The 23,106-nt window shown below is 37.4% G+C and overlaps 5 protein-coding genes and 2 long non-coding RNA genes across 8 annotated transcripts; 4 read left to right on the top strand and 3 right to left on the bottom strand.

The window, feature by feature from the left end:
- Positions 1–1,292: 1,292 nt before the first annotated feature.
- LOC116933116 lies at positions 1,293–2,469 on the bottom strand. Its single transcript, XM_032940983.2, has 3 exons — positions 1,907–2,469; positions 1,617–1,831; positions 1,293–1,471 (listed from the first exon to the last, which is right to left on the bottom strand). The coding sequence occupies exons 1-3, from the start codon at positions 2,071–2,073 to the stop codon at positions 1,293–1,295; spliced, it is 561 nt and encodes a 186-aa protein (XP_032796874.2). The 5' UTR covers positions 2,074–2,469.
- Positions 2,470–3,487: 1,018 nt separating this feature from the next.
- Positions 3,488–4,876, top strand: LOC123471263. The gene is made up of 6 exons (XR_006645564.1): positions 3,488–3,628; positions 3,684–3,794; positions 3,855–4,145; positions 4,213–4,384; positions 4,449–4,622; positions 4,692–4,876. It is a non-coding gene; the product is annotated as an uncharacterized LOC123471263 (long non-coding RNA).
- A 2,932-nt stretch (positions 4,877–7,808) lies between these two features.
- On the top strand, positions 7,809–8,466 carry LOC116926563. Its single transcript, XM_045172079.1, has 2 exons — positions 7,809–8,279; positions 8,343–8,466. Exons 1-2 carry the CDS (start codon positions 7,926–7,928, stop codon positions 8,445–8,447), a joined length of 459 nt encoding a protein of 152 aa, XP_045028014.1. The 5' UTR covers positions 7,809–7,925; the 3' UTR covers positions 8,448–8,466.
- Positions 8,092–9,281, bottom strand: LOC116926556. 2 transcript variants are annotated; one of them, XR_006645189.1, is made up of 4 exons: positions 8,974–9,281; positions 8,787–8,914; positions 8,592–8,717; positions 8,092–8,449 (listed from the first exon to the last, which is right to left on the bottom strand). It is a non-coding gene; the product is annotated as an uncharacterized LOC116926556 (long non-coding RNA). The 2 variants fall into 2 exon arrangements; XR_006645188.1 differs by lacking the exon at positions 8,092–8,449 and having other exon boundaries at positions 8,589–8,717; positions 8,974–9,279.
- A 3,200-nt stretch (positions 9,282–12,481) lies between these two features.
- On the bottom strand, positions 12,482–13,242 carry LOC123471316. Its single transcript, XM_045172529.1, has one exon. It carries the CDS (start codon positions 13,218–13,220, stop codon positions 12,570–12,572), a length of 651 nt encoding a protein of 216 aa, XP_045028464.1. The 5' UTR covers positions 13,221–13,242; the 3' UTR covers positions 12,482–12,569.
- A 5,441-nt stretch (positions 13,243–18,683) lies between these two features.
- LOC123471343 lies at positions 18,684–19,376 on the top strand (the record flags this gene model as incomplete). The annotated part of the gene is made up of 1 exon (XM_045172585.1): positions 18,684–19,376. A coding segment is annotated over exon 1 (693 nt), but the record flags the coding sequence as incomplete, so codon positions are not given.
- Positions 19,377–19,385: 9 nt separating this feature from the next.
- LOC123471317 lies at positions 19,386–20,617 on the top strand. Its single transcript, XM_045172530.1, has 2 exons — positions 19,386–19,765; positions 20,053–20,617. Exons 1-2 carry the CDS (start codon positions 19,386–19,388, stop codon positions 20,228–20,230), a joined length of 558 nt encoding a protein of 185 aa, XP_045028465.1. The 3' UTR covers positions 20,231–20,617.
- Positions 20,618–23,106: the final 2,489 nt, after the last annotated feature.

The raw sequence follows: 23,106 nt of genomic DNA, 5'->3' as shown, positions 1-23,106 counted from the left end.
CATACAGTACCCACCAAACGATTAGGTACACCCCCGTTTTTTTAGTGCATTCTTATGGCGCTACGGGTCTCAGGAAAACTTAAATATCTTTTTACTTGTAAGGACTAATTTTTTTTTCCTTTTTTCTTCTATCAGAAGAGAAAGTGCCCTAAAAGTTATCTTAACTTGAAAAAATTGTAGGAGTTACACCCAGGGCACTAAAGTATCGTTCACATGATTAGGTACACCACTTTTCTCCCCATAAACGCCATGTTAATACCGGCGTTTCCAAAATTATAAATAAAATACGTCAAAACACCCTTAAATTAATTTTTTTATGCCGAACGACGCGTTTTTCTTTACTCTATTAGAATATAGTGTATGTTTTTGAATTATTTGAACTAAAAAAATGCTTCCCTATACCCCAAAGTTGTTACTGTCAAATGTTTTACAGAGAAAATTAAGATTTGTGCTTGCGCCACCAGGGGCACTGGGATCAATTTCAAGTTCTCAGATTTTTTTTCTTTAAACCTGGTTTGATGAAGCTCCTGAGGTAATCATTGCTGCTGATGAAGTTGAGACTGGGGCCTCTAATGATGAGAATTTCGTCACTGACTCTAATGGCGAAATGGCTGATTCCAACCATCAACAGCCACCAAACCCTACTAGCACACAAAGTCCTATGGATGTTTATTGGGCGTTCCGCCATCCACTTTAGGTTTATCAATTTTTTGACAACGCAGAAACATCAAATAAACGTAAATGGCAACGTGAAATTGATGTCACCATTTGAAACCAATATAAAATATTAATTGGATATCATTTTTAAACCTACAGTTAACAAAGAAAAGTTGACATCCTATAAATGTTACTGTAAAATCCAAAGGTGTATGTCAGGTTTGAAACTAAGTTAATATGCTCATTGGATGTAAGTTTTCAAACGTTTATACGAGGTTAGTTTATAGAAATCCTATTGATGATAATTCAAGATCCGGAGTAAATGTCTTTTTTGGAACCAAAGAGAGGAGGCCCAATGGATGTAAATGTCTAAACGTTTATGGGAGGTGGGTTTGTAGACATCCTATTGATGATAGTTCAAGATCTGGAGTAAATGTCTATTTTGGAACCAAGACAGGATGCCCAATGGATGTAAATGTCTAAACGTTTATGGGTGGTGGGTTTGTAGACATCCTATGGATGACAGCTCCAGATCCGGAGTTAATGTCTATTTTGGAACCAAGACAGGATGTCACATTGATTTGAGTTTTATAGCGTCCTTATAAGGACCTGACGTGCCAATAACACTCCGCGTTTTACTCAAACGAAATATCAAGAAATACAACAACTTGTATTACACCGAAGTCACACAAGTCAAACTCTGAAAAGCACCCTATTGGAATTAACAAATCGTCTTTTCTCCGTCGCCTATGATGCCGGAATGTCCGCCCAGCTATTCGGCCAAGAAACCATTCTTGTAGCCCATTCCATTCACCTGCATGGGAAATTGTGAAAGAAATATGTATCAACAAACTTCTCTCTTCAATAAAACTCCCACTTAAAAAAATATAGAACATTTTGTATAAATAATAATTCATAAATTAGTTACGACAGTTATGGAAAATAGAAATTCCACTTACGTTCACTGTGTGATGACATACATGACTCTTGTTGATTTTCACTATGTGCCTCCTGATCATCAGTCTGTTCATAATGCAACGAATGAATTTCTGTTTGCTGCTGATCGTTACCATCACTTTGTGCATGTGTGGTGTTTACTAATGGAACCATCATATCCAATGTCCTCGAGTTAACTACAGAGGAAAGAACATTGTCCATATCTGATGTTTGTAATCTAAACAATTTATAATATAAATCAAAAATTATAATTAAAAAAAGACAAGAGCTGTTTCTTTATTAAATGTTATACTGTCTATATTGCTGGTTATCTTGCTGGTTATCTTGCTGGTTAGCTTGCTGGGAAGCTTGTAATAGGAAGAAATCAACGCGTTCTTTTATTCGCCGTAATTCCTGTCTCGGTCCAATGACAGTTTTTCTTCGTCGACATCGCCGAAGCGATTCTTTGTTGGAACTCATTGTTGCAACGGTATCAATATCTCCAAAACAATAATTACTTAATACATGTTAATACTGCTGTTCTAACTAGCGTCCCAAAAGCAGACGATGTAAATATTTCAGGACAACATGAAATAACTGAATATCGACGAGGTAAGATAATCGATAATGATTCTTTTCAATACTTAACAGTGTCAAAATTAATACTCAAAGCCTAATAATGTCATTACTTTTAAGAAATTAAGGGAAACTTTGAATCACATCATTTTAAAAAATTTTAAAGCTTATTTACAATTGTCTAAGATGGTTATTAATTTTATTCTGATATATTGATTAAGATCTTAGGCTAATGCAACGGTGTGTTGTTTCCGTGACGCGTTATTGTCGTCAAGGGCTTCGGTCTTTACTTGTTCATTGTTCTAGGCGTCTAATTGCTTGTCCAACATCTAAAAAGTGATTGATACAATATCCTTACAAGCGATTGTGAAACCTGTTTCATATTTGGAATATGGAATTACAAAAGGTATTTTTTTTTTACAAATCTACAAATAAGTGTTTCGTTACCGTTTGATGACAATTTTCGAAATGTTACGATTTCCATGTTTTTGATATTTCGATGCAGCATGCTTTTGCCATAGTGGATTTATTTGCTACGAACGGCACGTATGTTCATGTTGTCCGTACAACCTGGATTATAACTGGAAACACACAGTGCTTGGTTCCTAAACATCACACTTATGAGGCACACATCAGAAAGACTGAGAAACCAGAATCTGATTGGATTTTATACCCGTGCCATGTTCGCAAAGGATATGGTAAGTTTCTAGATAAATTGTTTAAATGTGTAACGTTAATAATAAAACTATATTCTTTTTCAGATTACTATGAGACAGCAAGGAGACACCTTGCTGAAGCAACTGTGAATTCCGAAATAAATTCAACTGATGTCGAAGTAAATGCAATGGGAAGAGGCCATCGAAAGAAAATTGGAAACAAGAAGTACTCACCTTATGAGGAGAAGAGACTGTCAATAGAAATAGATGGAGAAGATTCAGAAGATAGCAGTGTTGGGTTTTATGGTCCCACGCAAAGTTTACTTCCTACCATTCCTATTCCTCGACATTTGATGGCAAGTACAAGCAACCCAATGGAAGAAGGTATATATCTTTAGTACTGTAAAAGCATGCGATTCATTTACATGTTACTTATCTGCAGGGATGATGTCCACTAACAGCAGGCAGGATCCTACCCTGATTAGTGAAGGAAATTTAGATTCTTGGGACATGACTGAAGAACAGAGTGCCATCTCAAACATCACTATTCAGCCTAAAGATTTGACGCAATCAACGAGCAACTCAATTCAAGAAAGTATGAAGATACTAGATAGTATAAAAGCATAAATGAATTTTACCTCTTTTTATTTTTATTTTTTTATGTCGTATTACGCAGGCGCTTAAAACCATTCCAAATGTCAACATTGATTCTGTGGATTGTTATGTTTAACCTAATGTGATTCAAACCACTTCTATCCCTCCACATGTGATGTCGAAAAGAACAAAGGACTCGATGGAAGAAGGTAGGTTTAATACTAAAACAGCATCTTCAAAATGTATAACATTTATCATTTTCAGGAGTGACGAACACAGACAGGCAGGCCCTTCGAACTATTAGCAATGAAGTTCACCAGGGTGACCGAAGCTTAAGAAAGCTGCCGGTTGTTCACTCACCCATACACGGTCTAGGTATAGTCATTCATTACACTACGATCATCATAGTTTATTGATATCTTTCGGTCTTCGTAGGTACTGAAACAATATCTATGCCTGGTCCGTACTATACTGCATTGGTTAGAGAACTAAGTAAAATTGTGGAAAATTCCTCGTTGTCCATTTTTGTTTGTATTGCGGCCAGTTGGTTTAGAATCACTGTTTGATTTTCCACAATACCTGGCCGCAATACAAACAAAAATGGACAACGAGGAAAATACTCAACCAACCCGATCAGATCCTGACAAAATAACTGTTATCGACACGGTTGATGATTTGATGAAGTTTGAAGTTTCTCTACAAGAACCTGATAACTACTACGCTGTGGTAAGATTTCTTATCGTATTATAAGTTTTCACTGTAATGGTATCTGATTGTTTTTGTATTACCTTAGGTGAATCATGTTCGTATGCTGGGTGGCGGGTCCCTTTCCGATTGCGTAAAAAGATCTTGGGCCGCATTCATCTCATTGAAAGTAAAGACCTCTTGCAATTGGGAGGGGAAACCTCGAAAGGGTATCCAAAAGCACGGTCTACAAAAATCGTTGCTAACTGAAGCCATTTTCAGTAATTTATTTAGCTAATTAAAAAAAAAAATTTTAAGTAATCGTAATTTTGTTTGCAATCTTAGAAGGAATTACTATTTCGAAGCCTTTTAAAGGCGCAAACCAATTTGATTTGGAGTTTGAAACCAAAAAAATTATGAAAAGTGCTCCAGAATTATTCCAACGAGTCCAGCAGAGCCTTGGGAAAGACAACAGCATACCACGGGATATCAGTGAAGACAGTGGATAACTCCCTATTAGTAAGTTAAAACCAGTTTCCGGAACATGGGAGGCACCTGATTTATTTTTTAAATTATGTTTCATTCCAGGTTCATTGAACGGGTATGGAGTCGGAGTCATGTTCCTCACTCAATTTCGTGATTGTTTCGTCTTGTGTTTCTCAATTTAGTCAGCACGTGTCCGTGCACATGGACCAAATTAAAACTGATATATGTTAAATCTACTGTATCGTTTTTGAAATTTCTGCTGTGAATACATGATATTCAGCTCCCTACGTGTATTTAATTTCGCTTTCTTATTTACTCCATTGAACGTTAAGCTAAGAAGTCAATTGGACGTTACAATTACCATATCGTATGAACATCAAAATCAGGATGTCATATAAACAATGAAAATGGATAGACATAGGATGTAAAAAAATGATATTACATGGAGGTAACATATCGATAGACAATAAACGTATCGTTTTTCTATCCCATTGACGTTCAAATTGTACATTTATTGGACGTTAACATTTTACGTTCGGTAAATGAGACATTAAGACATCCACTCTACGTTGCATAAAGGTTACTGTGGATATCCACGCCATCCACTTGAAACCAGCCAGAGATGTTTACTGGATGAAACTGTGCTAGTAGGGAAGCAGCAACGGCCAAGAACACGACAAGTCAACAAAAATCGTGGGTATGGGGCTTTTTTAAGATCGAAATCGATCGAAAAGACAAGAAGGACAAAGCTAGGTGCTTACTCTGCAAAACGAAACCAAAATTTTTAGTGAAGTCAGCCACCACAAGTCTATCCTACCACTTCACTCACGCTCACAAAAAAACGTGTCCAGAAGATCAGCAATCTTCGTGTTTGCCCTCAGACTGGGAAATTTCCATTACGCAATTGAAAATTAATGTTAAAACAGCTATGCTGCAACGTTTCCCGTCTAATTTGGATGGCTCAGTACTCAATCCCATCTTTCGCCTTCGCCTTCGCCCCGCAGTCGCACTACTTTAAACATCAGATTTAAGACCAACAAATCTAGTTTCAAAACCGTCGTGGACTTCGTGGATGCGATAAATTATTATGATCGAAAGTTGGGTCCTCTTCCTCCGTCGGAGCCGTCAGCTGCAAGTTCGACACCAACAGAAAACTCAATGCGGACAGTAAATACGACAGCGCCATCATCATCTAGCAAAAAAATCAAAATATCGGCTTTGTACGGCATCGTTTTGGATGCGGAACCTGCTACAACTGGAACCCGAGAAGAACTTCTGAAGGCTGAAATGCAAAACTTTCTCGCCATTCCAAGATTATCTGCCGATGAAATGGACGAGCTAGATATCTTGTCTTGGTGGAAGGGGCGTCAATACGATTTTCCGCTTCTTGCAATATACGCCTGACAAATATAAGGGATAGTTGTGTAAAGGGATCATGGATTTACTCATTCTTCCCTTTGCGGAATAATTAAATTAAAAGCGGTTTAAATAAATAAAAAGGAGACAACTGATCCACAATGCAAATGTATTGATTACTAAGTCTAAGCTACAGACATAAATAAATAGAGGTGTGACATACCAGTTGGAGCAGTTGGGTAGCGTGAGCGGAAAATATTCACTTCACAAGTCAACACAACTGAGCTTTACCGATACTGTTAAGTCCCTAGAGAACAGGTTAAGAATGAGCTGAAAAATAACGAAGAAAAACTGGAAAACGACTAACTATGAGCGGAAGAGTCACGGCCTTTTATATGAACAAGATGCGGCCGTGACCCGAATAAAGAAAACAATAGGAAGAGTAGTCTCCGTGTAAAAGCCACCCCCAACTCGAGTTGACAGTTCTATCAACTCACTTAAGTCGAATTTTAGGGAGGTTAAAGGGTACCCATCCGCTAGGATGAGTCACGGAGGGGTAGGAAATCTATAGTTTTAAGTCGTGAGATTTACGGGAGAAAGCGTGAGTTTGAGGTATAAATTAGTATTTAATAGTCCTGTGTTAAGGCCACCCCCGAACTGTGGCGACAGTTCGGACAGGTCACTTAACTAGGGTTTAAGTGAATAATTAGTAAAAATATTTCTATATCTACGGTTATTTATGCATTGCGATCTTAATCTAAAAAAGGGTTGAATGTTCTGGCGCGTGCGGTGCAGGTGCATGAATATTCTAGGCATGGGAACAGGTAAGAAGATGTTCGAGGAGTTTCCGGCTAGACGAGGGTGCTCCCGTGTTAGTCGGCTGATGTAAGAGTATGTCTTCGGGCGGCGCAGGTGTCTTTTAGGGAGTCGATGGGAAAAAAGTCTATTCTGTAGCTGCTTGCAGTCTTATGGTAGGTTGAAGTGGAGGCTGTGTGACGAGGGATGTGGGGGAGATAAAGTGAAGAAGCCATGCTTGCAGAATGGGAATTCTGTTACAGTTCCTACCTCGGCACCATCTGAAAGAGTCTTTACTACCGGAGGAAATGTTGTCACTCAACAACGCCAGCGTTTGGATCCACAAAATGTGGACAAATTAATCTTTCTCAGTGCAAATTCTGCCGCCAAAAAAAAGTAAACACCTTTGAATTCTAATCAAAAATGAATGTTAACTGTAATTACTGTCACTATTATTCTAAGTCTTTGACATTCAGTCAATAAGGAAAACAAATGTTTTCGAACCTGTAACGTATAAAAAAGAAAGTCAAACCTTTTGTTTAATTGTTTCTTGAATCTCTGTTGTTATCCAAGAAAATGCAACCTTTTTTTAAATTGGAGCGTTGTCTGCGTTGCCGAAATTTTTTTAAAGGGTTTTTGTTGAAACAATAAATTTGGTCAAACAAACTGTATTGTTCAAAAAATTTTATTTGTTTATGAACAATTTCGGACGAGAACATTGTTTGGCAAATTGTTCAAATAATTCTCAATTAATCGAGCAAACAAACAAAAATTGGTAATTGCTTTTGTTTGCTTGAGCAAGAAAATCTTTGCTCGCGCACATCTCTGTTTTAGAGCAACTTCTCTTCTGATAGAAGAAAAAGGAAAAAAAAATTTAGGCTTTATCAGTAAAAACATATTCAAGTTTTCCTGAGACCCGTAGCGCCAAAAGAATGCACTAAAAAAACGGGGGTGTACCTAATCGTTTGGTGGGTACTGTATTATATGCATATAAAATATTTATATATAGTATCCATATATAGGGCTCTTTGGGATCTGTTTTCTTTTGCCATTTTAGCTGGCAACGCAGCATGGCTGTGCACTTTTGTAGCGCAATAATATAATGAATATTTTGTGCTTCTGCATCCCAACAGCAAGGCTCTACTGATTTGACAAAAGTCAAAAGTGTTTCATGTGTGTTGAAAAATGTGTTTCATGTTTAGAAATATTATGTCACTATCGAATTATGTTAGTGGGCTTTCAGTAGAAGCCAAAAAAAAATACATTGATAAATTGGATATTCTTCAGTGTGATTGCCCTTACAGTTTATCTAAAGATTTGTGGAAACAAGGACTTCAGTGTTGCACAATTATTCCCAAAATAGATCATGGGGATATATTTGCCTACTTAGTTTTCTCCAGAAGTAATTTAGATGTTGAGAAAACAAAGAGAGCCTACAAAGGTCTTAAAGCTGAGTCAAAACAAGCAGTGAACGATGGGTGGCTGAAACAATTTATGGCAATGTGTTTGTCATCAGGAGTGGTTTTAGTTCAAGCTAAGGTAAGCCCTTAAAGTTGTTTCTTATTTAAATGAATTATATTTTCTGTTATAATTCACAATTAGGTAACTCCATCTCAAACTATCAGCGATACTCCTCACTCACCATGGGCTGCAATTGGTGTTGATGGTTGTGTAATATACGCTCATTGTACCTGTGCTGTAGGGTAATACTTAAAGTATTAACAAGAAAATACTTAAAACTTCATGAAATATGGTAAAATGTTACAGTTTAGGAGAAGTCTGTAATCATATTGGATATCTTTTACTAGTCAGTGTATATTCAGTCGAAATTCATGAGGGAAAAGGACGTACCGAGGATAAGTGTACTTGGGCAGATCTTTCTTCGCAGCCAGTAATATCAATAACAAAAAATTTTTATCTATCAAATTAATGCCTTTACATCGCAATTACTTGGAATGTTGTGTTGATCAAGCTCATCTAAAAGTTCAAAATAAAATGCTTAATATTGACAGACAGATAAATGTAAATTTGTTGTTTGAATATTACCAATCGGCAAAGAATGATCCTGAATTACAGAAAGGTGAGTTGACTCTATTAATTTTAGTGGCTCATCCCTAACAACAATGATGGCACAAAATCTGGATGCCTCGGGTAGATTTCTTTTGCAGGTTTCCCTAATATATCACAACAGAGTATGTATTAGCAATTTAGTATTAGTTTGATACAAATATACCTCCATAGAAATGCTTTGAGCATATCCAGATATTTTTGATTTTGGTGTGACGATTAGCTTCCCTACGTTTAATCTTGTCAAGCCAAAGCTGACGACGAACACTGTTTTGTGGCAAAGGAAACAATTTGACACCATCACTGATCTTACGTCCACACTTAGCAACATGACAACTTCTCATTTTAGTTAATAATAGAAACACATTTTTCAACACACATGAAACACTTTTGACTTTTGTCAAAATAGTAGAGCCTTGCTGTTGGGATGCAGAAGCACAAAATATTCATTATATTATTGTGCTACAAAAGTGCACAGCCATGCTGCGTTGCCAGATAAAACTGCAAAAGAAAACAGATCCCAAAGAGCCCTATAGTATTTATATATATTATTTTTATATATAATATTTATGTATAACATTTATATATAGCACGTATATATGAAAATTATATGTAATATTTATATATAACCTTTATATATATATATATATTATAATTATTGTATATTATATTTATGTATACAATATAAAATGAAAACGAAATCATTGGAGAACAAAATTTATTTATATTATGCAGACCCTTACATAATAAAAATGCAATGTTTTTCGTGGATTTTGTGTCTTTTGCCTTTTCCAATGTTGGCGCAACTTACGTTTGTCGGCTGCAGTCGGACGCACCTGGTTGAATTTCTGTGAGATAGCACTTTCCAGTTTCGGTGGCAAACGATTTTTTTTCAATTTCACCTTTAGCATAGAGCAAATGGCATCTAAGCAGATAAATATGATTAAAATACAACTCTTAAACAATATTTATAGTAGTTATAGTACTATATATATACTATAGTACTATATACTACTACTATATATAGGTACTATATATATGTGTATCATATATAATGATGAATCGTATGTAAGTAGTTATACTATATAGTAGTTTATACGTACTATTTATATTTATATATATATTTGTAAGGAATATATATATATATTAATGCTATATAGTAATGCTATATAGCAGTTCTATATAGCAGTTATATATAGCATTTATATATAGTAGTTCTATATAGTAGTTCTATACAGTAGTTCTATAAAGTATTTCTATATTGTAGTTCTATATAGTAGTTCTATATTGTATTGCGATATAGCAGCACTATACAGTAGTATTATACAGTAGTACTATACAGTAGTACTATAGGGCTCTTCAGGGTTGTATTTTCTTTCCAAAAAACTTGGCAACGCAGCAGCCAATGTCACAGCGCGATTGCTTGACGTTTAAGTAGATAGTCTAGAAATGTAACCATGTCATCTTCTTTTTCTTCTTATGCAAATGGTCTTCAGCCAGCTGAAAGACATGCATATTTAGAGAAATTGAAACTAATAAGTTGTGCACACTGCCCTTACGAAATTCCAAAAGAACTATGGAAACAGGGCAACGAGTGCAACAAATTTGTTCCTAAAATAACCTCATCTGATATTTTTATTTACCTAATTGAGACGAAATGTAAAGAAATTACAGGCGAAACCGTCCAGGCCTTCAAGGGTCTCGCTTATGAATCAAAGCAGGCAGTGAAAGATGGCTGGATAAAAAGCTTTAATTGTTTAGTGTTACATTCTGGTGTCGTGTTGGTAAAGGCAAAGGTAATGAAAATTAACAGCGTTATACATTGTATTGTTGTTATCGATTGATTCATTATTACTTTTATCAACAGGTGTGTCCTTCCCAAGCACTTGGGACAACACCACACAGACCGTGGGCAGCAATAGGAAAGACTGGTAATGTGATTTTGGCAAACTGCACGTGTGCAGCTGGGTAATTTGAAGAAGTTGAAGAATATTATTGTTAGTCAAGTTATATTTTTACTATTTATGTCATTATAGTTTATGTGAGGTGTGCAATCACGTTGCATCATTGTTGCATGTTACAATGGTGGCTGCGGAAATTAATGAAGGTAAAGGTTGCACCGAAGACAAGTGTGCGTGGAACAACGTTTATTCTAGACCAGTAAGCATTCCTATTTTTTTCAATTACTTTATCATAGAGAAGAAAGAAATAAAATAGTTTTTTTCTTTAGGATCTTTACAAAACGATTGAGGAACTCGGTTATGTGCGAAAATCAAAGCTACCATCCATAAGACAGCCAACAGAACAGGATATTTGTGAGATTTTATTTAAAAATGCAGAAATGCCTGGTCCACCACCTGCTGCGTCATTGGTGGAAGATGGGTGTGAATTGTATATTCCACCGGCACTAAAAGTTATTCTGCCAAAGCCTTTTAGCACACTTTTCGATAAGAATCTTGTTGGAAGTAATCTGCCAGAGCTCATTGAAAAGGGCATTTCTGTTTATAGCCAAATCACAATCACAAAGGAACAAGTTGATGCAATTTGCTCTCTAACAAGAAACCAAAGCAGTAGCAAATATTGGCAACGCTACAGAGGATTTCGAGTTACAGCCTCCATATTTAAACAAGTTACCAAAACTAGTATTGAACGCATTTCACCTTCGTTGTTAAAACAATGTTGCTATCCCAGTGCATACAACTTCTCAACAGACGCCACAAGGTATTAGTAACTATTCCTTATTGGAAACTATGTTTATTCTTAAACTAATTCCATTTCATACTTACATGCAGATGGGGAATACAAAAAGAATCGATTGCTATTGACTCGTTCAAGCAGATGTTGTTATTGAAAAACACCCATGCTGGACTGACCATAACACGTACTGGTGTTTACCTGTCTATTACACACCCCTTTTTGGCTGCTTCACCTGATGGTATAGTACACTGTGAGTGCCATGGAACGTCTGTACTTGAAGTGAAATGCCCCTTCAGCTATCGAAATTATACTATCTTCGCTGCTACACAAGTCAAAACATTCCCATTGCAGTTTCATGCCTTGACAAAACAGTACTATCTGTGCAAATCACACGAATATTACTATCAAGTGCAGCTACAAATGTACGTAACGGGTTACCATTCATGTTACTTTGTCGTCTACACTTCTGTGGATCTTATCTTCGTCCAAGTAGCATACGACTCTCTGCTGATTGAACAAAGCATTCCTCTAGTCCACAAATATTTCATTCATGTCATAATGCCAGAGGCCCTTGCTGGGTACCATTACTTAAAATCTGCTTTTGTACCCACTGCCGAAGTTCTGCCGCAAAACTCATTTTTGCCGTGTTTTTGTCAAACTAATGAAACCATAATTGTTACTACCGTTGTTTGCGCCAATGTAAATTGCATGAGGAAAATCTTTCATTTGAAATGCATTCATGATAAACCAAACTCCCCTCTTCGAGTTACATGCTTGTGGAAATGTGATATATGTAAAAAAAGTGCGCGAATTGCAGCTATGTCCGAAAAAAGGAAAAAATCTTCAAATGATACACACAACGGTAAAAGACTTCCTCTAGCAAACGTAACCAATGTTACCATGTAATAATCAAACATACAGTTTGTATTCTGTGATTCAGAAGTGTACTACTATTTAAAACAGAAGAACTAAATAAATGCTGTTGTTAATTGTATTAGCAAACTCACAACTTCACATCCACAAATTTCTACTTCGAAACTTCCATCACATTGTCACATGACATTGTTAAATAATAGGGACTACAGAGGGACAAGCATTGTAAAGAGCACAAGCTACATTTACCATTTGATCAATAATAGAAATACGTTCTTCATCAGTTCCACTTAGATCAGTGCATTGATGGTTCAAAGTACAATGAAGAATGGAGTACCTTTGTTTGATGGCACCAATTATCCTTTCAACATGAATACGCACACGAGCCAAATCTCTTGACATTTCAACTTCTAAGTTGGTTAACTGATTCCTCTTGCCAAGGAATGATGGTATTTTAAGTTCTGCATTTTGTAGCGAAACAGCTTCATGAACTGTAAAGCCGCGATCAGCTAGAACTATATCTCTCAAAATAAGTTTGTCAAGGAATTCACAGTCTTCTACAATGAACTTATCGCTTATTCTTCCACCATACGCTTTTGACACATAAGATATGTATCCTTGAGGTGTAATAGCGATAAGAAATTTTACGGTGTTGTGTGATTTGTAAGTAGAAAACGTTGACGCTCGTTCTTTAATTTTAGTGGGTCTATCAAGAAATATCTCAAAACAATCAATTACGCAAATGCAACGGTAAAAGCGGTCACGGAAACATAGAGGCATAGTCTTCCTAACATTTTCTTGTTTGGGCCAGCGTATAAAGGCAGGTACCAATGTTTTGTGCATGGCATGTAACCAAAAAGTGATATACTTAGTTAGAACAAGTACAAAGCGAGATATTGAAGCGGTATGCCAAATCTTGCATAGTTAAGTTCAATCTTAATCGAATTAAAGTAATAACAAACTGAGTAGCATAGTCAAGTTTACAGAGAGAATGTTGTGGTGGAATGAACTTTATGACAAAATTACACAAAGTCCACAACCTTTCGAAACTATTAATCCCAGTATAAAATTTGCAACCATTCATGTCTTTTTTTATCTTACTCATTACTTGGGTGGATTCAAATTCTAATTCTAAAAATGATATTTTGTGCTGAAATTCATCAACCTGTGATGACAAGACTTTCACTTCTAGTTTTTCATTCGACAATTCCATTTCACTGACTTTAAGCTTTGCAAACGAATCCGACAGCTGTTGGTTTAAATTGTCTATAGTAATTTGCGCATTTATTACTTTACCATCACTTAACTTTAACTTTTCTTGCAAGACAGTTATTTCAGACTGGAGTTTCTTAACTTCATTGATAAAGGTGTTGTCATGCAAAACATCGATGTTGTTGTTGCTTGCAGAAATTTCATTTTCTGGTTCTGAAATTGAAATAATATAGGTAGTCATGTAAATACTGCACAATACACATCAAACATTACACACCTGATGAAACTGTGTTTTGTATATGTTCTTCTTGTGTGTTGTTGATCACATCCAGTTCTTCGAATGCATCAGCTGCTCTAACTTCACCAAGCTTCTCAGGCATGCCGTCCAAAAAACATGTTGGAACCCAATCTATGTGATTGGATGGATAATAAGGTAACGCTGGTTTTCCTTTACACAAATAATTAATATTTAAGATTATATTAGGAATTCAAACAGTATCTTACGTTACCTTACCTGTTACAAAATGAATTGAACACACACGAACGTTTTCTATTTTGGTGTTCCTTAATTTCAATTTACCTAACCATTGTTGGCGTCGTAAACTATCTTTAGGTAACGCAAATAGTTTTACACATCCACTATTTGTATTTTTACACTTATCAACACAACAAACTCGACGAGTAACCATTGTTGTTTAACTGTAGAAAGTCTTGGAAGTCAAACGGAGACGCTTTTGCGCTGTGACATTGGCTGCTGCGTTGCCAAGTTTTTTGGAAAGAAAACACAACCCCGAAGAGCCCTATACAGTGAATAAATAATGATTAGTAAATTAATATTATATAAATACTATATACAAGGACTATAATTATAATTTTTTTTTAATTTTTTTTTACTAGGCCTACTCATACTTGAGTGTTGCCTGTGCTCATAAACTATACATGCATGTTATCACACCTAAGATAAAATTGGAGACATAGCTTTAGTAAATATAATAAATTTTGGTATGTATAGGAGCAGGGGTTTTGCTTTGGATTTTCTTTGTTTTAAATTTTACGAAATCGGATTGAAACGATAGTTGGAGGGTATTATTGAACTTCAAGGCGGATAAGTAAGAAATGATAGGAGGTGGATTTTAGTTTTTAGAAGACGAGTTTAGATTAAAAGATGTGCGCTATTACTATGGGTTTCACTCTGCTCTTTTGTGATCTAGTCGCCGAGATTCCTTGATGAACTTCAGAAGTGCTTTCCAGATGGCTGATGACGTTGCTACTGTTGCTAGTGGGGGTGGATAGTCCCTTTCTTTTTTCAGACAAGCTTCTTTGAATGGTTTTCTTTGCGCCGTGAATAGGCAGCACGTGAAAAGGAAATGCTCGATGGACTCTTCTTCGGTGCCACAGTCACACACTGGTGACTGAATTTTCTTAATTTTGAGGAAATGGCGTTTTAATTGACAGTAGCCTGTCAACAGCTGAGTAATTTGGTGGCTGATGTATACAGCCTTCAGCAGATATGCATCGGCTGGAGAGGGGAAGAAACTCCTTGTGATGGCACCTTTAGTAGTATTTTCGGACCATTCCTTTTTCCACAGCTTTTGAATCTTGCTGCTGATTTTAGTTCTGAGAGGGGACAGCGACACTTCTGTGTTTTTCCCTAGACTGGTAGTGTTGGACTTAGCGCTATTTAAGTCGGTCAGTTCTCAGAAGTCATTGCTCGAAAGCCAGTGAAATGAGAAAAAATCACAATTTGCAAGGATCATTTCTCTACTCTCGGATGCTATTGGAGAAATTTTCTTGAACATCAGTGTTCTATTCAGTGCTGGTTTGGAACTACTGATTATATTGCAAGTGGCATATTGCGATTTGTTCGCTACCGCATTCCGGATCGCGAGGTGTATTGCTCTTATCTCTGCTTAGGTTTTTTAGATGAACGCCGGAAGTAGGACTTCTTGGGTTTCTCTCCCAGTTGGTGAACAGAACACACTCCGGGCTAGGATTCCCTTTTCGTGTGGTGCAGTTGTTACAAGTATTCCTGTTGCTGTAGCGTTGCTGTGTGTGAGGTGCGGAGTCTCCCATGGTTGCTTCGTGGACGAACGGAAATTTCTGCAGACTTCAATTGACATGTTATCCAGTTCATTGTCGGAGAGAGTTAGCCCAATAGCTTTAGCAGAAAAAACAGAAAATGGACGATTTTTGTATAGAAAAAAACGAAAGGCAGCAAATTCAAAAGCAATTAGGTCAATTGGCAGTAAATTAGAAATAATTAGGAGAGATTCTCTGTGGGCTGTCTTGTGTGATCGGGTGATACATTTCAACATATAGTACTGTGTATTTCTGAGCTTGTTGATGCACCATTTCTTTTTGAGGAAGTGACTCCAGACTGATACACCATAAAGCAACTTTGGAACAATAATTGATTTAAACAATGTTAGTAAGGTGTTAGTATTCAGTCCCCACGTCCGTCTGTAAAAGATGCAATAAAGATTTTACCCCGCCGAATAGGCAGGGAAATCATCTTTATTGCTCTGAGGTGTGTAAAATAATGTACTCTAGACCTAGATCAAGTATCAGTAGCATCAATGGTGAAAAACGGAAACGTACACTTAGTGTGCAGAGCAATAGTCAGAATTCTCTGGACGATATGTCGAGAGAAGACATGATAACACTAATCAAGGATTTAAAAGAGGAAAGAGAGACGCTCATTCAAGAGAAAGAATGTATTATTAGTCATACTAAAGAGATTGAAAGTAAGTTTACTAGTATAAAAATTAAAATTGCAAATAGGCTTTTAGATAGGTTTTGCAATGATGGGCAACCGACTAAGACGAATGAGCCACCTGGTGGAGTGGACTCGCAGCTAGGAAAATCCTATGTGGCAGCGGCCTCTAAATCTGTTACCATCATTGCTAAACTAGATCCGGATGTGGATACGAAGTAATTCGGAGTATCCGACGTTGCAGTCTTTCACTAAGAGAGACAATATAGCTCGGTTTAAGTTGAATAATGACGCAGATGCCAAAAAGGCTAAACAGTTAATGGAAGCGGATGGAAAAATAAAGGGGTCAGTAAAATCTGTTTCAGAGCGCAAAATAGAGTACCCAATAGCAGTTTTCGGGACTGGGGTAGAGAATTTAGAGGTTCTTAAAAAAGAGACGGAATTTAGAAATGAAATATTACGAGGAAAAATTAGTCGAATTAAACCGCTCTCAAAGCAGAAAGGACACGTAAAGATTTATGTAACATCTAAAAAATGTGAAGAAGCAGTAATACAAGCTAGGAAAATCTCAGTAAAAATTGCCGCAGGGGTATTAAAAGAACATAGAGTAGAAAAAGCTAAACTGGATTTTGAGGTGACATATTGTTACAAATGTAAAAAACTGGGCCATGTCGCATTTAACTGCCAAGACAAAACGGCAGCAGAAACTTGTGGCCGGTGCGCAGAGTTGCACAAAACAAAAGACTGCATTCATCCAGACAGCAAGATGAAATGCGTGAACTGCAAAGGTGCTCACAAGTCGGGTGATTTTCAATGTCAAGTGCACATTAAGGCGGTGGACAGACTGAGACAACTCTTAGCCTAAGGTATGAATAACAATAACAATAATAAATCACTTTTATGTTTACAAATAAATTTGCAGCACTGTAAAATCGCATCTTTAAACTTAAGTCAAGTTTTAGTAGAGCTAGAGGTTGACATAGCGTTAATACAAGAACCATACGCCATAACTAATAAGTTTAATAATGAGTTACTTATACCAAATATTCCTATTAATTATACGGTTCATCATAACTTAAATAAAGAACATCATGCATTTGGTGCAATAATTCTAGCTAAAAAATTTCTTAAGGTTGTAAATATAGCAGTGCCAAACACAAATAATTTTGTAGGAGTCCAATTAAACAATTACCCTGGTCTAAACTTTTTCTCTGTGTATTGCTGACCGTCTCTGAGTTTGGATTATTTTTTTAATCTATTGGAAACTATGTCGAACTTAGAGCGGTCTATAATGGGCATGGATTCAAATGCAAAGAATAAGTTATGGAATAGTAAATCTACGGATAAAAGAGGTGAGTGTCTGGAATCATTTATTAACCAAAACAAGTTAAACATAGCAAACGTCCCTGTTTCCAAGTTAGAATACATTCCCCAGAAAACAGCAATGGTGGACGTCACTCTCGGAGGTGATGATATCAGTATTTTAAACTGGCATTTTCCCATCGAGGACAGTCACTCTGATCACCCGATCATATTGTTTCAAGTGGCAGTGGCACAACCCAAGCGCAGTACAGTAAATAAAATAGTGCCAAAATTAAAAAACATAGATAAAATGAAGTTTCTTGCTAAGTTGGAAAGTAAAGTTCAGAAAATAGAAGATCGATTACCACTAAATATTTCTAAAAGTAATCTAGACAGTATAATAGAAGAGCTTACAAATGACATAGCGAATAGTGCTAGGTTAAGTAAACTAACGAGTAAGAAAATACAAGAACTAAATAATACTATATACCGTGCTATGTATAGTATTGTATATACCATTAACTATATACACTATATATCATGTACATATTTAAAATATATTAATTATTATATAATGATACGTACAATGCTCCATATAGCACTGTCTATAGTACAATAAGTCCGAACAGGAGCATGTATAATGTTATATAGATATACCATTATACAGTTTTGTTAAACAAGGATGTCCGCAAGGTGGAGTTCTTTCACCTTTACTATGGAATCTGCTTGTCGATGACCTACTCCGCCTCACATTCCCATTTCCGGTCAAAATGATCGCCTATGCTGACGATATAACTATTATCACGTCCCACAAAGAAGCGAGTATTGCCACAAAAAACCTCCAACTTGTTTGTGACTCTGTCGGAGCTTGGCTTGCGTCTAGAAAGCTGTTTCTTAATGCTGTCAAAACTGTCCTTGTCATATTCTCCCGAAAGCTGATTCCTTGGGACAATCTTTATGTCTTCATTGACCATACAAGGCCTTCGCATACAGCCTCTTTTCTTGGTTTCGTCTTGGATTCTCGGCTGAAATGGAAAAATCACATTGAAGCAAAATGTGTATCTGCGACGAGGGCCATGATGGCTGTAAGCAGTTGCCTCCGGCAATCTTTTGGTTACGATAGGAAACGCTTACGATTTCTCTACTCCTCCACTGTTGAGCCCATATTCACATACGGTTGCTCTGTCTGGGCTTCTGTTTTACGCACAAAGGCCGGTTCAAAGAAGATCCGATCGTTTCAGCGATTGATCTGCCGGATGATTACGCGCTCGTTCAAAACGGCCCCTACCGAATCGCTCATTATCTTATCCAATATGCTTCCACTTGATCTCCGCATACTGGAAATAGCCACTTCTCGTCTGGTCTCTCAACCGGCTGGTGAGTTTGTCAAATCATCTAGCAAACTAATCCTTAAGCGTCTCCCCCATGAACTTATGCACAAAAAGAGTGAACGAGTCAGTACATTTCTTTCTACTCAACACCCACCGTGGAGAATTTGTCTCTACTCCTCTAGCCTCTCTTACGCGTCTGTCGATCTTTTTCCATGCGCGCTAAACACCCTTCGCTGCTATATTCGTGTGTTTCTGAACTCTGGCGCTGCTGGACTTTGCGTAGTCTTCACAAACTCCGCGGCTGTAATCAGGATACTTAATCTGTCGCTACCCCCCTCAATCTCTTTCCGCAGTGGACTGAGCGTCGCTCTTGCTGAGGCCATTGAGACTATAAAGGAGCTGAGGCCTAAGTATACCAGCAGTGAAATTATCTTAGTTGAGAGGCTCGTAATGCTCAGTCCGGCCGCTACACTTTCTCTGACGGAGGTGAGCAACCTAGATCTTCTGGCAAAACTCGGCAACTCTTGTCATGTCTTCACTGCTGCCAATCCAAACTCACCTGGTCTCGCCCTAGCTAGCTTCTGGGCCAAATATCCCTCTCCGTTTACAACTCGATACGCCCCGGTCTCCCCGAAGGCTATTCAGAAAGAGCTCTCGAAATATGTATGGAATATGTGGAATAAGGAGTGGGTGTCATTGTCAACCAACTTGAGCGTAAAAGCCTTCTTCCCTGATGTGTACTCCGCCAACAGGCTCCTCAAAGTAAAAACTAGTGCAATCTCTACCCAGCTACTCACAGGCCACTGCCCCCTAAATGCTCACCAACATCGGTTTGGCTTTACTTCATCCGCCTCCTGTCGATGCGGTGCTACTATTGAGTCCATTACTCACTTTCTTTTCTACTGCCCAAACTACTCTAGTCTCAGAGAGGAGCTGTATGAGAAGCTCCTTGCCGTCAACCTTCCCTGGCCCCCTCCTCTCCATATCTTTCCAAAATCAAATCTGTCCTGGAATGCACTGGTCAAATATGTGCTTAGCACTAAGCGTTTCTCTCTTAAATAGTTGAAGACGAGCGCTTCTCGTGTCTCTATATTATTTCGTCTAACACTGATTTTAGGCCTCTTGAAGCATATCTTATTTGCTCTGTTCCGGTGGCTAGGAATGGGGTCCGGGAGCGCGCGTTCCCGTTGGCCACCTATCCAGCCACTGGAGACTATGGTCTCACTGCCTGTGTGAGGGCTCTCTTGGACAGACTAGCGCTTTCCTCGGAGACGCCCTCTGCTCGCTTCTCGTGAACCAGTAGCTCAATTTTATGAAATCAGCCACTAGAGTACAGTGTTGTCATTGTTGATGGTCTGGTATTTTAATTTAGCCCCTCTCCTATTCTCTCTAATAATATCAGCTCGTCAGGCCGGGGCTCTGGGAACTGCTGTCGGGAACCCATAGGGGAATGTAGCTATGCCGGCGACCACCGGCTGGTGGTCTAGAAGGTCTAACCAAGCCGGACAGGTACTCAAATCCCCTTTGGTCTTGCCCCGGCACGCCCGCACCAGAGCCGCCGCGCAGGCCCAGTTTCCCAAATTTATGTACAACTCTCTAGTCCTATGGAACGTTCCCTTTTGTAAAACATGTAACTTTGATGCTAATCGGGTGAAATACACGGGGCAATACTCGGTCTTCGAGTCCACGCCCTTAAAAAAAATAAAAAAACTAAAAAATATACATTACACAAGCACTATAGCCAACACTATATATAAAATAACTATATACAAGTACTGTATGTGATTATTCTATATTATTCTATATTATAATAATTGTTTATACCTGTTACACATAATAATTATTACTACATATAGCTAGTTATATATTTAGATGTAACAGTATAGTTTATAATGAAATAGTATTTCGTATTTATAGTACTTATATGTAGGTACTATATAGTACCTGTGTATAGTTCTTCTATACAATGCCTCTTTATAGGTATTATATAAGGATAATATATATAGGTATTATATATGACAATTCTACATAGAATAACTATATAGGTAATACCTATATAGATATTATATATAACTATAATACATAGAATAACTGTATAGTTAATAACTGATAGTTATTCTATATAAATACTTTATGTACACATGTACACAATATTTCACACAATAATATTTATTGGTTTTAGATTTTTTTACCTTCCACTACGCTTAGAAGATTTGCTAGTCTTTCACGCTCCAACTCCAAAGAAGTAATTTTCTGGAAATGGAGATATTTTGTCAACAGGAAAAAGAGCTATTAATTTAATAACTGTTTAACTTACCTCGTCAGAGGCTGCCTTTTGCGCCAGTAAGGCTTCTTCTAGCAGCTTTACCTTGTCCTTGAGGCTAGAGTTCTCCTCTGCAAGGACCTCCGCTCTTATTTTCCACTCCTAAATAGGGGTTCACAAATTTCAAGAATGAATGTATTAAACAAATGAAAAAGAAGAAAAAGTTACCTCACTCGTGCCAGCAACAATGATTTCCTCATCAGTGGCTGCTCGCACATCAACACTTGTGTTAGTGACTTCCTGCGACTCATCTACGATGAGAGGCTGGGGAGACATTGAAGAATCATCTTCCTGGGTTACTGACAAAGATTCATTTGTTACTGGATCCATAAACTAATAGAAATACAATAAATTAATTAATTTTATATAACTTATGATAAGAATTCAGTAACCTTTGAAGGACTAGGTGTCTTCGACACTTGTAAATGAGGCGGATTAGTGCCTTTGCACTTTCTTTTCTGCCTTGAAGACATTGTACTTTAAATTAATATATTAAGATATGTTAGAAAAATAATATACAAATAAATTACATACACATCTATCAAATTACTTTGGATATGGAGTAAGAACACAATAAACCCAACGTGTGCAGTTTGTACTTTTTTTTTGCCTCTGTCTGCTGTGTATACGTATAGTGGTACACGATCGCTTTCCACGATATACCGTGGAAATCGATCCATTGCACGATAATAAGCTCCTCCCCTTCTCGGGGGGGGGGGGGCTAGCCATTCCACGATCGTTTTCCACGATATACCGGTACACGGTACACGGTACGCGTACACGATAAACCGCGACCCAGCCGCAAGAGAATTCTTCGAGGCAATGCTGAACTCGCCGCTAGTTGTCGCTAACTCTGCTTCCAAGCTGTGGGACTACTCTGATTGGCTCTCTCCCTCTCCTCACCCTATAGCCCCTCCACCCCTTCTGCTTGTGGTGAGTGTGGAGTAGTCAGGCTACCGTCTTGATTTGTTTGTTTTCATGTTTATTTATTATTATTTATGTTTACATTTATTGTTTCTAACTTACTGTTTTATTAATAAACTATTTATACCTTTATCATGGTCTAACATTAAAGGTCCCCGAACTGTCGTCTGCTATGCCTGTTTTGGGCTGTTCGTCTGCTATTTCCGCGAACAAATTTTAGGGCAATTGCTAGGGGCGCTGACTACCCGTGCGAAAAATACAGCATGAAAATTGCAACTTGATATCAGCCAACGCGTCGTACCGTTAGGACGAATGTGACCACCACTTCGTCGTACCGTTACGTCGCGTCTTTCAATGTGCTGCACTTAGCGGCACAATTTTAGTCATAGGAGTGCCCAAATGCAGACGATTTTTTTTTAGTTTAAAAAATTCTTGCCGGTAAAATTTTTTCTGAATGATCAAAATGAATAACGAAAGAAGAAACTGATTCATTTTACGAGGATATTAATATACCAAATCAACTGAAACTTAAGCTTAGAAGAAGCAAATTGAAACAAAGATTCGTCCAGAATATATGTAAAACGAAAAGGTACTGTTAATAATAAACACATACAAATATTTTGCCAACAAGAAAGCTCATTAATAAGAAAGCTTGTTCTTCGACATAATTGGTGAATTTTGTCATTTATTAACTGTCACTACTGTGTTATACGCTTTGCCCCATTGCAAAAGGTAAATAATTTTTTTTTTGTTTGGTTTTTAATGGATGGATCATCAACTACAATGTCATGAACTCATGATTATGTAACCAAAGATTCAGGAATGATTGGAAAGGGTGATGTGATTACGGAAGATGAGTCTGCTGGTGAAAATGTTGAAGAGAATTTGGTAAAAGTCTATTTTACCCAACCAAAGTATACTTAA

Source organism: Daphnia magna, linkage group LG4 (genome assembly GCF_020631705.1).
Source record: "Daphnia magna isolate NIES linkage group LG4, ASM2063170v1.1, whole genome shotgun sequence".
Lineage (NCBI taxonomy): Eukaryota > Metazoa > Arthropoda > Branchiopoda > Diplostraca > Daphniidae > Daphnia > Daphnia magna.
This window is presented reverse-complemented; position numbering and strand designations above follow the sequence as displayed.

What these genes read in the sequence shown, in the direction of transcription:
- LOC116933116 (XM_032940983.2), bottom strand. Translation starts at nt 2,073, where the DNA reads ATGAGTTCCAACAAAGAATCGCTTCGGCGATGTCGACGAAGAAAAACT. An exon ending in GATAACCAGCAATATAGACA is followed by an intron (nt 1,832 to 1,906) that starts GTATAACATTTA and finishes TAAATTGTTTAG; the next exon opens with ATTACAAACATCAGATATGG. An exon ending in TATGTCATCACACAGTGAAC is followed by an intron (nt 1,472 to 1,616) that starts GTAAGTGGAATT and finishes TTTCCCATGCAG; the next exon opens with GTGAATGGAATGGGCTACAA.
- LOC116926563 (XM_045172079.1), top strand. Translation starts at nt 7,926, where the DNA reads ATGTGTTTCATGTTTAGAAATATTATGTCACTATCGAATTATGTTAGT. An exon ending in TGGTTTTAGTTCAAGCTAAG is followed by an intron (nt 8,280 to 8,342) that starts GTAAGCCCTTAA and finishes ATTCACAATTAG; the next exon opens with GTAACTCCATCTCAAACTAT.
- LOC123471316 (XM_045172529.1), bottom strand. Translation starts at nt 13,220, where the DNA reads ATGCACAAAACATTGGTACCTGCCTTTATACGCTGGCCCAAACAAGAA.
- LOC123471317 (XM_045172530.1), top strand. Translation starts at nt 19,386, where the DNA reads ATGCTCAGTCCGGCCGCTACACTTTCTCTGACGGAGGTGAGCAACCTA. An exon ending in CTAAATGCTCACCAACATCG is followed by an intron (nt 19,766 to 20,052) that starts GTTTGGCTTTAC and finishes CACTGATTTTAG; the next exon opens with GCCTCTTGAAGCATATCTTA.